Here is a 15767-nt window from a genome sequence, read left to right on the forward strand (position 1 = left end):
AGGGAGGACCAATGCTCCCAAGTCAAGAGCAGGCATAGTCAAACTCGGCCCTCCAGATGTGTTGGGACTACAACTCCCATCATCCCTAGCTAACAGGACCAGTGGTCAGGGGTGATGGGAGTTGTAGTCCCAAAACATCTGGAGGGCCGAGTTTGCCTATGCCTGCTCTTGACTTGGGTCTCTTGGTAGCCAGGAGTCAAAGGACCAGCAAAAGGGGGAGGAAAAAAGAGGGGAAATAATAATAAGCATTGGCAGTGATACCCTTTGGTCCAGAGTGTTTGGGGAGCCACTAAGTTAGCCTAATGCTTGATCACACTATTAGGAAGAACAGTTTCTTCTCTCATTTTTGTGTATGTGCTCTCCTGTTTCCTTCATTTAGAATGGAGACAGTGAAAAACAGCCAACTGTGGGCGCAGTCGGCGTTGTTTAGAAGCAGATACAATCGCAGGACGTGGATTGGATTCAGAAACGGAACTTGAGTAGATGTTGACAGATTTACTGCTCTCTCCCCGCAGCTTGTTTTGGCTGTCAAGGTTGGCTCTCCATTTTCACACGCGGCACGCAGCGCAGACCCAGATGCGTGTGTGCGCACGGCCGCTTGTTTACAACAATGGAAGGAGTGCGTGGTGCTCCAGGTAGAATCCTGAAACATCCTTCGGCCTCGTCGCGTGTGATGGAAGCATGCACGGCACCTTCCGGGGTTTCCTATGGCTGTGGGAACGGGCTGGTTTTCGGTCGCTGCGGGCCGCCGTGATCACAGGATGGGTTCTGTGCCGTTCCAGTCGATGACGGCGCCTTTCCACCTAAGGCAAAGCAGAATTGTTTACTTGGATGGGTTTTAAGGTGGAATTACCACAAGACTGGCGAGGACCGGTTGAAGGAGAAATTAACAGCTGACCATGAAAAACAACATGCAGGATCAGGCCCATCCAGTCCAATATCCTGTTCTCACACGGGACAACCAAATGCCTAGGAGATATGCAATGCAAGCAGGATCTGAGCACAAAAGCTCCTCCTGGGGCTTCCAGCAACTGGTATTCAGAAGCACGACTTGCCTCTGGCTCTCCTCCCTTTGAGGTTTTGAAGCAGAGATAATTATTATTATTATTATTATTATTATTATTATTATTATTATTATTATTATTATTATTTTATTTATACCCTGCCCTCCCCAGCCAAGGCCAGGCTCAGGGTGGCTAACACCAGGTATAAAAAGAATTGATTAAAAACAAGATTAAAGTACAACATTAAAATGCAGCCTCATCTCAGTAGAAACTCAAATCAAAAACTTTTTGGGGATAAAAATGTCAAGTCCCCAAATAGGAGTTCCATCACAGAAGGAGAAAGGAAACAGGAAAGAGGGGGAAGGGATCAAGTTGATTCCAAGCCAAAGACCAGGCGGAACAACTCTGTCTTACAGGCCCCACAGAAAGAAATCAGATCCCGCAGGGCCCTGGTCTCATGAGACAGAGCGCTCCACCAGGCCGGAGCCAGTGTTGAAAAGGCCCTGGCTCTGGTTGAGTCTTATTTGACTTCCTTAGGACTCAGGACCTCTAGGGTGTTGCTATTTATGGACCTTTATGGATGCTTTAGCTGAGATTCCTGCATTGCAGGGGGTTCGACTAAATGACTCTTGGGGTCCCTTCCTATTCTACAATTCCACGAATCTATGTTGCCAGAGCATAGCCATCATGGTTGGCATCCGTCAAAAGCCCTCTCCTCCTTTGTGAACTCGGCCAGTCCTCTTTCAAAGCCATCTAAGTTCCTATCCATCACTGCCTCCTGTGGACATGAGTTCCACAGTTAACTAAGTGTTGCGTCCAGAAGTACTTTATTTTTGTCTGCCCCGAATGTCCAGCATTCAGCTTCCCTAGACGTCAGGGCTAGATTCGCCATGTTAAGCAAAACAAGAACATGCTCAGGGCATCAAGGGAAGGGCGGCACCCCAGATATTTTCCCGTTGCTGGATTTACCATGGACTGTATCACAGAGTTGTAGGTCTGCAAGGGACACCAAGAGTCATCTAGTCCAACCCACCTGAAAATACAGGAATCTCAATGAAATTCAAAGACTATTTAGTTAAATATGTTAAGATAACTTAATTGGAAAAATTTGCAAATACCAGATAGGCTTAGGATTTACATATGTAATGCTAGAGAATATCATTTTAAAGTTAAAATGAAAAGAAAGAAAGATGTTAAGTGATTAAGTTAATTTTTTGAGAAAATTGGATTTGGAAAACTGTTACAATGATATACACTGAAATTCAGCCAGGGGGATTTGAGGAAGTCACTTAATAATGTTACAAAGATTAGATTAAATACAATTAAGATGTATGTTTGTTTGTTTGTTTAAAAATTTTGGAAAATCAATAAAAAAAATTGGAAAGAAAAAGAAAATACAGGAATCTCAGCTGAACAAAAATAATGGCGCAGCTGAACAAAAATAAACATTATTTTATACAAATACACCAAAATGAGCATTATTTCCCCTCCTACTGTAGGTTTCATTTCATTTTGAAAAATCTAATTTTATTTTAAGATTTATTGTTTATATTTTGAATCAGATATATACAGGGCATCAAAATCTTTTAAGGACTTGGGACCTCTAAAGGACTTAATCTGGCCTTGCTAGATGTCTACGAGTTCTAGTTTCATGAGAGAGGGAGGGGGGAAAAAACTTCTATTCGCTTTTTCCATGCTCTGCTACCATCCTGTCGCCTCTCACTCGCCTTACAAAACGGAACTGTTGTTCCTGAGTTGAGAGTCAAGATTCTGCGACTGAATGAGGCGGGCAAACCCTCTCAGGAGGAGAGCCTCGGCCCAACAACGTCACATGAGCCGCCATTACAATGGGAGCTCATCAGCAAACGCTTCCTGCCGGTGGCCTTCACAAAAGTGCCGCGAGGCTTGAATCAGCCTGGACCGATTGTTCTCTTAAGGACTCTTTTGACAGTCATGTTTATTTATGGCTATGACTTCAAAGGAGCTCCGGCGAGGAGCCAGAATCGTTGAAATACACTTGGGAGTTCAATGGAGAGTCAATTCTCGCTTCTAAAAGCTTTTGTAACAGCGCAGGTTTGCCGCCTTAATTGACTCGGGAGTCAGTCCGGGAATGCCAACTGCACATCTTGTTTAACTTCTTTTATGTCCTCCAAACACGTATCTGTTTTTTAAAAGACACAGAGGCCTCTCCAGGTCTCTCTTCTTCCCACTGTAACTCTGCAGAAAGATGTTGTAGAAACTTGGGTCTCCCAATGTTTTTGGACTACAATTCCCATCATCCACAGCTGCTGGTCCTGCTAGCTAGGGATGATGGGAGTTGTAGTCCAAAAACAGCTGATGACTCAAGTTTGGGAAACCCTGTTGCAGATCATGCAGCTTTTCTGTTGCATGTTTGCTTGGTTTTTTGCTTCTGCGCACATTGTTTTGAATGTGCAAATAAACGGGATGCAGGAATCGTCTGACATCTTTGATTTCCACTACGTATTTGTAGGGTGAGACGATTATCCTGAACCTATCTTCTGATAGACAAACTAGACAGCATCTTAAAAAGCAGAGACATCACCTTGCCAACAAAGGTCCGTATAGTTACAGCTATGGTTTTCCCAGTAGTGATGTATGGAAGTGAGAGCTGGACCATAAGGAAGGCTGATTGCCGAAGAATTGATGCTTTTGAATTATGGTGTTGGAGGAGACTCTTGAGAGTCCCATGGACTGCAAGAAGATCAAACGCATCCATTCTTAAGGAAATCAGCCCTGAGTGCTCACTGGAAGGACAGATCCTGAAGCTGAGACTCCAATACTTTGGCCACCTCATGAGAAGAGAAGACTCCCTGGAAAAGACCCTGATGTTGGGAAAGATGGAGGGCACAAGGAGAAGGGGATGACAGAGGAGAAGATGGTTGGACAGTGTTCTCGAAGCTACCAGCATGAGTTTGACCAAACTGCAGGAGGCATAGGGTCATGAAGAGTCAGACATGACTAAACGACTAAACAACAACAATCTTCTGATTTTGTCTGTACAGACCTTGACTAATATGGAAAAGTGGTGGCACAGATTCACATCTCTAGCTATAAATATGCCGACTTGGCAACTTTGAACCTAAGGGGCCTTATGATGCGCTTGTGTGAGGAGCCAATCTCTTTCATTGTGGCATCTCTAAAACTCCCTGCCCCTTGACACCAGCCTTTGCTGTATTCTTTCTGAAGTCTTTTCTGCTTAGCCAAGCCTACTCAGACACGCATTGCATGCATTCTGATCTGCAATTTTAGCTTATATCAACTTCTCGCTCCTGATTTTATTCATTCTGCCTTTTTATAAGCTTGTTTTCAAAGTTGGCTTTTAACGACCCTCTCGGTGTATGCTTCCTATCCTTTGCAAACCTCATTTATACAGTGGTGCCCCACAAGACGAATGCCTCGCAAGACGAAAAACCCGCTAGACGAAAGGGTTTTCCGTTTTTCGAGGCGCTTCACAAGACAAATTTCCCTATGGGCTTGCTTCGCAGGACGAAAACGTCTTACGAGTCTTGCGAGTTTTTTCCCTCCCCCCCCTTTTTCTAAGCCGCTAAGCCGCTAATAGCCGCTTAGCCGCTAATCCGCTAATAGCGCTAAGCCGCTAATAGGGATGCTTCGCAAGACGAAAAAAACGCTAGACGAAGAGACTTGCGGAACGGATTATTTTCGTCTTGCGAGGCACCACTGTAGCTGGGCAGTTTGCAGAGTCCGTTGAGTACGTAAAATGCATGTCTAGAGCCACCTTTTCCAACCTGATGTGCACTGAGTGCACCGGGGCATCATCTCCCATCAGGGAAGGGCTGTAGCTCAGGTTCCCCAGGATCTCCAGAAACATTTGGGAGAGAACCCCATCCGAAGTCTGAGAGAGCTGCTGCCAGACAATACTGAGCTAGATGGACCAAGAGATCTACCTGGGTATATGGCAGACTCCTATGTACCCAGCCAGCATATGATGATGATATTGATATTTTCACCCCTCCCATTGTAAGAATCTCCTGAATTGATGTTTTGAGAAAGGAGGGGGCGGAAACTGCTCTTCTACTCTTCCGCTCCTGACTGCCTGCCTGGCTCTGTGTGTGGAGAGAGTCTTATCTATGTAGTGACTAGATAGCTGAGTGGGAGATGTAACTCTCAAGCAAGCTAGTACAGTGGTACCTCGAGTTAAGTACTTAATCCGTTCCAGAGGTCCATACTTAACCTGAAACTGTTAGTTAACCTGAAGCACCACTTTAGCTAATGGGGCCTCCTGCTGCCACTGTACCGCTGGAGCACATTTTCTGTTCTCATCCTGAAGCAAAGTTCTTAACCCGAGGTACTATTTCTGGATTAGCGGAGTCTGTAACCTGAAGCGTATGTAACCCCAGGTACCACTGTAGTTCTTTAGTTTGTACAGTGGTACCTCCGTTCCGGCTCCCCGTTCACATCCTGAAGAGAACGTAAGACAAGACAGCACGTCCGTGCATGCGCGTGTGGCGTTTTGCCGCTTCCATGCATGATGTCATTTTGACCGTGTGTGCATGCACGAGCAGCGAAACCCGGAAGTAACGCGCTCCGTTACTTCCAGGTCGCCGCAGAGTACAACCCGAAAATACTTATCCTGAAGCGTATTTATCCCAAGGTATGACTGTAGTTGTTGTTGTTTAGTCGTTTAGTGATGTCCGACTCTTCGTGACCCCCTGGACCAGAGCACGCCAGGCACTCCTGTCTTCCACTGCCTCCCGCAGTTTGGTCAAACTCATCTCGTCCTCTGTCGTCCCCTTCTCCTTGTGCCCTCCATCTTTCCCAGCATCAGGGTCTTTTCCAGGGAGTCTTCTCTTCTCATGAGGTGGCCAAAGTATTGGAGCCTCAGCTTCAGGATCTGTCCTTCCAGTGAGCACTCAGGGCCGATTTCCTTCAGAATGGATCGGTTTGATCTTCTTGCAGTCCATGGGACTCTCAAGAGTCTGCTCCAGCACCATAATACAAAAGCATCCATTCTTTGATAATCAGCCTCCTTTATGGTCCAGATCTCACTTCCATACATCACTACTGGGAAAACCATAGCTTTAACTATACTGTAGTAGCTATTAGAAATAAAAGGAGTTATGCTTCACAGCTAGCTTCCACGTTATTTATACTCTGCACAAGTCTGGGGCTCACAACGCACAGTTCTGGGTCCAGTGCATTGGGACCTGCTTTCCAGAATTGGAAGGTCTCTGAAGGTGCTCCAGTCACCTAGCCCAGTCGGGGCAGAACCAGTTGTTGAGCCCAGTCGCTGACATTGGTTGAAAGGCGTACTGACAGATGGGAGTTGTAGTCTGACAACCTCTGGAGGGTACCAGGCTGTGGGGAGGCTTTCCCAGGATAGGTCTGTTGGTAGCGCATGAGACTCTTAGCCCCACGTTGAGCAAAAGAGCATTGCAGGGGGGTTGGACTAGAACCTTTGAATTCCAGAGATATGCATTCAAGCCAAGGGAATTCCAGGAGAGGCAGGCCTCAGGAGTTAACAAAATAAGACGGCGAGATCACGGCGAGATCAAAGTTGCAGCCTACCCTTCGGCAGAGCTAACAGAAGTTATTTCCTCTTGCTGGAGACAGAAAACAACAGGAGGATCAGGAGTGTGATATGAACCTCTCTCTCTCTCTCCCTCTCTTTTTCATTCCTTGGGGCGATGGAATACATTACGGGCACATGACATTCCGGGGGGAAAACTCAAGAAAGGCACATTCCTTTCGTCTCTCGGATAAGAACCAAGCTTCTCGCACAGGTGACGGGAGTTGCAATGCAGTCTGAGGCTGGAAGCAGCACGAGGAAGGGCTGTGGGTCATGTCTCCCAGATTTTTATTTCATACATGTTAGATGAGGATGACCCGAGATACACAGCAAAAGAGTTTGCTCTTAGGGATTTGCAAGACATTTAAAAACATAGGGTATCCCAAATCCACTGAAATCAATGAGCCTAAATTAGTCAGGCCTACTAAATTAGTCAAAAGGGACACGGGTGGCGCTGTGGGTTAAACCACAGGACCTAGGGCTTGCTGATTGGAAGGTTGGTGCTTCGAATCCCCGCGATGGGGCGAGCTCCAGTTGCTCGGTACAGCTTCTGGGTCATGTGGCCAGCATGACTAAGCCGCTTCTGGCAAAACCAGAGCAGCGCACGGAAACGCCGTTTACTTTCCTGCCTGAGTGGTACCTATTTATCTACTTGCACTTTGTGATTTCAAACTGCTAGGTTGGCAGGAGCTTGGACCGAGCAATGGGAGCTCACCCCATCACGGGGATTCGAACCACCAACCTTCTGATTGGCAAGCCCTAGGCCCTGTGGTTTAACCCACAGCGCCACCCGCGTCCCAATCCTCCATGGGAGGAGCAGGCAAAACATTCATTGTGCAAGGATTCCCCCATTGCCATCAGATCTGTGCTGGAGGAAAAACAATGCCTGTTGAATTTCTGGCTGTCATGCAACTGTTAAAAGCACAGGAGCCCTGCCAAGAGAAAAATAGTCTCTTGTAGAGGAGTGGAGAGATTTGGTGTGTCATCTGCACATGAACTGTGAAGGCTGAATATTTGCGTAACATATCAGATAAGTTTTCGGATGTTCTGAAGAGGAACCCCAATTGGCTTCTGGTTGCATTATCTCTGGCCAAACAAGTTAGCCAGGTTTTTGAAGCATTTTAAAACCCCTTGAATCTGTTTGAACAGAGATTCCAGCAGGACAAAGATAAAGACATAAACGAAAGTGTGTGTTTGCAGGCGACAGTTATTTTATCTAACCTTCTGAAAATCCACCACCTGGAAATTATAAAAGTGTAAAGAAAAGAGAGTCTAAGGGAGGAAGAGGACAATCAGGCAGGTGTATTAGTAACAAAACAGGTTGCGATGTTTGAACAAAGGCTTTAATGGCAGCTGAAAAGGCTCCTCACGTTCTTTGGAAATTGCACATAGGCTGCAGATAACACCTTTTGCTAAGCAGTGTGCAATTTAGCAGGCATTGTTGGGAGACGTAGAACGAAGAGCTGCCACCTGCATTTTCAGCCTGCAAGGCTTCCCAACTACCATCTGGCTATGAAGTCCTACCAAAGGGACTAATTGGCTGCAAGCACTGAAGACATGCAACTCGCTTGAAAAAATATGAACACGACAAAATAACTCTGGACTTCACCTACTTGGTCCGAATGCAGTGTTCCAGAGGAGGGATGAGGTCATTATCCTTTCCTTCAATGTAAGGCTGTGAGGTATCTACAGGGGGAAAATCAGGCATTCATTAACGTTGCGTGTGAGAGCATCAAGCATATTTAACGGCTGCATGATTACTTTGTTACATTGTGTTTGGATACCTGTGCAGAAATAAGTCTTTTGCTTTACAGCAAAATTTCTTTAGGCCCAGTGTTTTGGTCAAGACCACACCCAGTCTTAACCTGAGGAAAGGCTGAGACAAATCATCCTTCAGTCTCATCTAAGTCTTACTTAGGCTGCTGATTTTTTAGTTGCAACCTTGCCTGTGCACCAAGATACATCGCTTTCTTGTTTCTGTTTCCATTGTCATTTCTGTTGGAATAATGCACATTTTCCTGGTGATGCTATTGGGCCTCTTAAACCTGACTCAGCTTGGGGTTCCAGCATGTCTTTTTTGGGGGTACAGTGGTGCCTCGCAAGACGAAATTAATCCGTTCCGCGATTCTCTTCGTATAGCGGTTTTTTCGTCTTGCGAAGCAAGCCCATTGACAGCTTAGCGGATTAGCGCTATTAGCGGTCTAGCGGCTTTTAGCGATCAGCTGTTAAGCGGCTTATCAGCGGAACAGCTGATAAGCGGCTTAACGGCTTAGGAAAGGGGGGGAAGCGGAAAAACCCCGCAGGAACTCGCAAGATTTTTTCGTCTTGCGAAGCAACCCCATAGAGAAATTCGTTTAGCGAAGCGCCTCCAAAACGGAAAACCCTTTCGTCTAGCGGGTTTTCCGTCTTGTGAGGCGTTCGTCTTGCGGGGCACCACTGTATGATTTTTATTAAATTTTCTGTTTTACAATTTGGAATAGTCATTTAAACAACCTTAAAATGTCAATGACTTCCCTTCTTCTCTTTCGGTGGTTCATTTTGCATATCATAAATCCCTGCATATTTTACATAAACAAAACCATTCAGTATTCCATTATTACATACATCAAAACTTGTTTACACTGTTGAATTTATCTAATACTGCCAACATTTTCAAGTGTACACAATTTCCCCCGTATAATAAATAAACATTTTTCAATTTCCTTTAAATGTATGTTCTTCTTGTTCACTTATTCTATATGTTAGGTCTGCAAGTTGCACATATTCCATCAGCTTAAGTTGCCATTCTTCTTTAGTTGGGACCTCGCTCGTTTTCCATTTTGGGGCTAACAAAACACGGGTCGCAGTAGTGGCATACATAGCGGGGTAAAGGGGACCCCTGACCATTAGGTCCAGTCGTGACTGACTCTGGGGTTGCAGCGCTCATCTCACTTTATTGGCCAAGGGAGCCGGTGTACAGCTTCCGGGTCATGTGGCCAGCATGACTAAGCCGCTTCTAGTGAACCAGAGTAGCGCATGGAAATGCCGTTTACCTTCCCGCCAGAGCGGTACCTATTTATCTACTTGCACTTTGATGTGCTTTCGAACTGCTAGGTTGGCAGGAGCTGGGACCGAGCAACAGGAGCTCACCCCGTCGCGGGGATTCGAACCACCGACCTTCTGATCGGCAAGTCCTAGGCTCTGTGGTTTAACCCACAGCGCCACCCACGTCCCTTTTAGTGGCAAACATAAATAACCTTTTTTGACACCTGGGAATTCCCATCTGAATTATCCCCAACAAAAAGAACTCTGTGGGGTTTTTTTTTGAAAAGTACTTGGTTCCAGCATGTCTGAATCTGGCCATGTTGCTGTGTTCTAAAAGGAATTTCCCCTTTCCTGTCTTCGGGCTGGAGAAATCTGATTGTCCCTTTGACAGAGGAACTGGGTGTAGAAAAAGCAGGGGTGGGAGTCACCCCGCCTCCGCAGGACACAGGCCTTGGGGGCCACATTTTGGGGGCACCTTTGTTGAGCGTGACCAGAGGCAACAGAAAGCAGAGCAGCAACTACGACCCCTGAAATGCAGGCATCTTTCGCCCAACATGGGACTTGAACCCATAACCCTATGATTCAGTGTCTCATGCTCTATGATTCAGTGTCTTGAGCTATCAAGGCAGAGGTTTCTATCCATAAACATCTCTCCATCACCCAGGCAAGCAAGAGGCAGCTTCAGAATTCAAAGACTTATCCCAGCCAGGCAAAAGCATTCTGTCTCTATAAAATCCTTCTTTCTTTTTCCAGGTGGAGCTTTAACTTCCTTGGTCAGTTTTCCTGAAAGTGCTGTAGCCCAACATTTTGGGGACATATGCAAATATTTTGGGGACATATGCAAATGTTTTAAACAACAACAACAACAATAATAAATTTTATTTATACCCCGCCCTCCCCAGCCAAGACCGGGCTCAGGGTGGCTAACACCAGGTATAAAAACAATTGATTAAAATACAACTTAAAGATTCCTCATGCTACTTGTTGTGCAAAGGGTGGGTAGGTGGGATTTTTATCAGGATCATGGCTGAGGAGGGAAGGGTTAAGCATCCCCTCCCTGTGTTTTGCAGTACGGAAAAGTATTGCACCCTCCGGCCAGGCAGGAAACTGGGACTTTTTAAAATAAAAGCCAGACAAGTTCTGCGAGCCACGAAACTGAAGCGCCATCTATTTGGGCCCTGAATTTGGCCACTGAAACCACCTTCTGGCAATATGATAAAGGGGGGGGGGGACTTCCGGGTTAGCGCGATCGGCTAATGGCGGATTCCCTCCGAGCTCCGGAGGGAATCGGCTTTGCTGCAGACGGGTCTTACCGCAACGGCGAAGCGGGGACCCTTAGAAACCGCAGGCGCGGAAGCCTGCGGACTTGGTGACTCGGTGGGCACCTTAAGCGCCCCCCCGACCCACGAAGAGCCTTTTTAAAGGCTACGGAGAGGGTACGGAGAGTGGCGTGGTGCTGTGAGTAGACCGCTACTGCAGTGAAGCGAAGCCGCGAGCCATGGCCGGAGAGCGCTGACTTTTTTCCCTGAAATTTGGACTTGAAGCAACCCGTGAGTAGAAGGGAATTTGGACTTTAAAAATTTTCACCTTTGAATTCGGTACGACCGGGGGATGTGCTAAAGGGAAGTCCGCACCCCCTCTATCTACAAAAAGATTTAAAGCAAAGATAGGAGAACTAAGGTGGAGAGATCTCTTTTTTGGTACGAGTTAAAAGACATTAATTCCACGAATTTGACAGAAGAAGATTTGTGCTGGAGAGTAAGAGTCGAATTTTGGAAGCTTTTGTTTACCCCCCCCCCCCAGACCCGGGAGTGCCCTGTGTGTGAGCTGGAGGAAAAGGAACAAGGAGTTTGACAGCTGTCAAAAGAGCTGTCAAACGGGCAGTTAAAGTTAAAAATTTTATTGTTTAACATCTCTCTGGACTAAATTTGTTACATTTGAATTAAAGTGTTTGAGAACAAAAAAAAAAAAGTTATAAACAACAAAGTATCTGACTGTTGGACTATTAAGTAACCAGAATCCCCCTAGGGGAAACTTTGAAACATTGCAATGGCTACAGATGGAAAATTACAGGCAGAGATAGAAAGAATGTTCTTTCTCGTGGGAATACTGCAGGAGCAGAGCACGGCTATGAATAAACAACTTATGACCTTGATCTCTAAAACAAGCAACTCTGCTGAATGCACAAAGGATTTGACTGAAACAGAATCTGCAGCTGAACAAGAAGAGACATCTTTGGAACTAGGGGAGAGGGAAGAAGGAGCTAAGAAAGTACAGGAGAGAACCAACTTCAAGCCTACATTGTTAGAATATAAAGAAGAAGACTTTGGGATTACCAACCTGCGAAAGATGCGAAAGAGGAAAGAGGAAGCCCCTGGAACACTTGGAATATTGGAACTTAAAAGATATAAGAAATATGATTGGGGCTTCCTCTTTGTACATGGGAAATCAGTTGACTTTTTGCAGCAGTTGTTACCAAGTTTCTTGGATGGGAGAAAATTTGATGAGACTGTGTTTGAGCTCCTTCGAGACCCGAGGATCAACAAAATTTGCCTCCAACAAAACCGGCAGAGAGAGACTGACAGAGATTTGAAGGCCTCTGATGTGAGGAATCCAGGCTAGGAACTGTTTTGTGGACATTTAGTTGGGAAGGGACAGAAACCGGGGCAGGGAGGGGGGGGGGAAGCAGAATTTTAAAATCTTTATGATTTCTACATTTGTTTATTATGACCTACATTTAATATATGAAAGGGAATTCGTGGAAGGGAACTTGGGTCGACCTTAGAAAAGAATTTAATATTCATATGAAAACTGGATAAGTAAAATTTGGCCAAGTAATAAGAACCAACTGTAGAAATAATAATAATATGTTAAGGATGAGAGATAAGAATTTGCTGAGCTAATTGTTGGAATGGGGATGTATGAAGGGAGGGTGGGGGGAAGTCAGGGAGGGGGGTTAAGAAAGTTATGAAATTATATATGTTTTGTTTTTGATTATTTTTGGGTGTAAAATGTGAAAACCTAATAAAAATTATTATTAAAAAAATATATATGATAAAGGGAGAAAGAGGCAGGCGGGGCCGAGCCCTGGGGGGGGGGGGTGGTCAAATGCTTTTGGAAACCAGAAGGGAGGTGGGGGAGAATTTCAGAGCTCAGCACACTGAATTCCACTCCCCTGCTGCTTCGTTTTCCCGCCGGCTGAACGACGTTCTCTGTTTCATAACACCCACTGCCTCGCTCCCTTGCCGTTCCTCTATGAATAGCAGCCCACAGCTCTGGAGCTATTGGCAGCCAGGGTTGCCAGGATGGTTAGACGCGTGGGTGCATTTGGAATGAAAGCAAAGAGTTTTCCTCCGTGCAAACTGCGACGCGACAATACGCCGAAGAACAAGGAAAGGGCTGGAAAAGTTTGAGCCTTGCAGGTACCATGGCAGCAGGCTGGGGGTGAAAATGCAAAAAAAGCCAGAGTTATGAAGGAGTCTAAAGTGAAACCTAATACAGTGGTACCTCGGGTTACAGACACTTCAGGTTACAGACTCCACTAACCCAGAAATAGTACCTCGGGTTAAGAACTTTGCTTCAGGATGAGAACAGAAATTGTGCACCGATGGCACAGTGGCAGTGGGAGGCCCCATTAGTTAAAGTGGTACTTCAGGTTAAGAACAGTTTCAAGATAAGTACGGACCTCCAGAATGAATGAAGTACTTAACCCGAGGTACCACTGTACATGAACCTCAACTGCAGGAAGTTAACAGGAAGCAGCTTTTCTCAAGCTTCGGCCTTTGGACTACAATTCCCATCATCCATGACCACTGGGCTAAAATAGCTGGGGATGATGGGAGTTGTAGTCAACCACATGCAGGGACCCGAAGTTTAAGGAGTCTGGGATGGTAAATAAGGAGAGTTGACGGATGCCACCGTGAAACTGCATCTGTTTTGAATGGTGATCCAGAAATAGGATTTTGCAAATTTCAAGACAGTGAGACTAAGCAATGCAATATGGGAAGACTTTAAGCTAGGGGTTGCCAATTGTTTTCCCAATAGCCCCTGCTGCTGTGCTTGTAGCAGCAGGTTGGTGTGCAAGAATTAAGCAGGTGAGGCTCATTCAACAATTTAATCTGCTTTTCATGTGGACTGGGATGATGTAAAGTAGCGAGTCCTTCAAACCAGAACTGAAGACCAGGATCAAATCATGGTTTGAAAAGTTGTCTTAAACCATAGTTTGCTGGCTCAAATGTAAAAGCAAACTGTGGTTTGATCAAACTTATTCAGCTGGGCACGCCAAGAGGGAAGAGAAGGGGAGGAATGGAGCTCACAGAACTTGTCCTTGCCTTCCAAAACATGGTTTGGAAAATCAGGGATGAGACGTCTGGAGGCACCCTAAGCCTCTTCATGAAATGCACGATTCAAAACCACACGCCCACCCCAGTTTCACTCTTTTGTTTGTCTCCCTACCGACGGTTAGACGGATCTCGTCTTGCTGATTGGCTAAGCCGTCGTAGTAATAGAGGTCAAACCGCCTCTCGGTTTTCCAGTCCGCGAGCAGATCCTTCCGCAAGCAGAAGAGCACGCTGAAATGGCTTTCGCTGCACACAACCCAGATTGGGAACTTGGGGGTCTTCAGGTAACAGCCAACCTGAGCAAAGGGGAAAGGAAAAAGTACACATTTGGGACAAGGTTATATTTTCACAACTGGATAATGCCCAAAGGCTCTTTCGATCTTATTTTTGCATTTTAAGTAGTGTGAGGAAAGTCCCTTCAAATGTCGTTTCTGTTTCCTAGCAAAAATCACAACCATAATAATTTATTTATCTGCCGCTCATCTGACTGGGTTGCCCCAGCAAATTATTATTATGGCTTCCAGCAAATTATTTTGCTAGGTGAGAACGTTCCTCTTCAATGTGATACTTTACAGCCTTTTAAATGTGTCTGTGGGAAGGAGGGTGTTATTGTTTTGCTGTTTTGCTTTACTTATTTACTGGTTTTTATCCTGTATTTTATTCTGTGAAGCGCCCTGAGATCTTATGGGCAGTTTATAAATCTAATAAAATAATAATAATAATAAAACCACAGTAAAACACCACACATTAAAAACTCCCCTAATCAGGGCTGCCTTCAGGTGTCTTCTAAAAGTCAGATAGTTGTTTATTTCCTTGACATCTAAAGGGAGGGTGTTCCGCAGGGCGGGCACCACCACCGAGAAGGACCTCTGCCTGGTTCCCTGTAGCTTCATTTCTCACAGTGATGGAACTGCCAGAAGGCCCTCGGAGCTGGACCTCAGTGTCCGGGCTGAACTATGAGGGTGGAGACGCTCCTTCAGGTATACTGGGCCGAGGCCATTTAGGGCTTTAAAGGTCAGCACCAACACTTTGAATTGTGCTTGGAAATGTAGCAGCTTAATTCCATACTGCTGATGTGACATTTGGAAGCCTAGGCGTTGTTGGCAAGGCCAGTTGGCAGCTCTTTGAGTGAGAAGGACCCGTGTTGTGAACAACATCAGAAGAGCCCTGTTGAATCTGGCCAAAGACCCATCTGATCCATCATTGTGTTCTCCCATCCTAAGCTCTTGTGATTCCTAGCAGCTCAACACCATCACCTGTCTGGCCCAAAGGAAAAGGTGGGTGAACATTTGATCACATGTGGTGGAATTGTAAGGTGGTAGAAAGATTTTGGGAAATGATATATCATGAGTTGAAAAAAATGTTTAAAATAACCTTTGTTAAAAAGCCTGAAGCCTTCCTTTTAGGAATTCTAGGTGCCGAAATCCCAAAGGAGCAGAAAAGACTATTTATGTATGCAATCACGGCTGCATGGATGTTATTGGCCCAGAGATGGAAAGAAGATAAAGTCCCTACCAGAGAAGAATGAAAGATGAAGTTAATGGACTATGCAGAAATTGCTAAAATGACCGGAAGAGTCAGAAATAAGAAAGACCAAAAATTTAACAAGGAATGGGAATTTTTTTAAAAAACAACAACTTATATTAAGGACCATTGTAAACAGTTAAAAGTAGGATAGGAATATCACTTGTAGTTTAAGGTTAATTCTAAACATAATGGAAGAGGGTTTGGATTATCATAAAAGATGCAGGAGGAATTGATTAATAATAGGACCCACAAACTCCAGGAGATTCCTTGGAATCTTGTTTTTATGATTTATGTTTGATATATCTCTGCAAAATTTTAAGTTGA

General features: G+C 45.2%; 1 protein-coding gene across 1 annotated transcript in view; it reads right to left on the reverse strand.

The window, feature by feature from the left end:
* Window positions 1-480: 480 nt before the first annotated feature.
* MINDY4 (MINDY lysine 48 deubiquitinase 4) overlaps window positions 481-15767 on the reverse strand; it is an 89244-nt gene continuing 73957 nt past the window's right edge. The window contains exons 16-18 of the mRNA XM_081834292.1: window positions 14032-14212; window positions 8166-8238; window positions 481-803 (exon numbers count right to left, since the gene is read on the reverse strand). Coding sequence (XP_081690418.1) covers window positions 755-803; window positions 8166-8238; window positions 14032-14212 — 303 coding nt within the window. The 3' untranslated portion in view covers window positions 481-754. The remainder of the gene's footprint in view (window positions 804-8165; window positions 8239-14031; window positions 14213-15767) is intronic.

The sequence above is a fragment of the Podarcis erhardii genome (assembly GCF_964252035.2).
Source record: "Podarcis erhardii genome assembly, chromosome: 12".
Classification (NCBI taxonomy): Eukaryota; Metazoa; Chordata; class Lepidosauria; order Squamata; family Lacertidae; genus Podarcis; species Podarcis erhardii.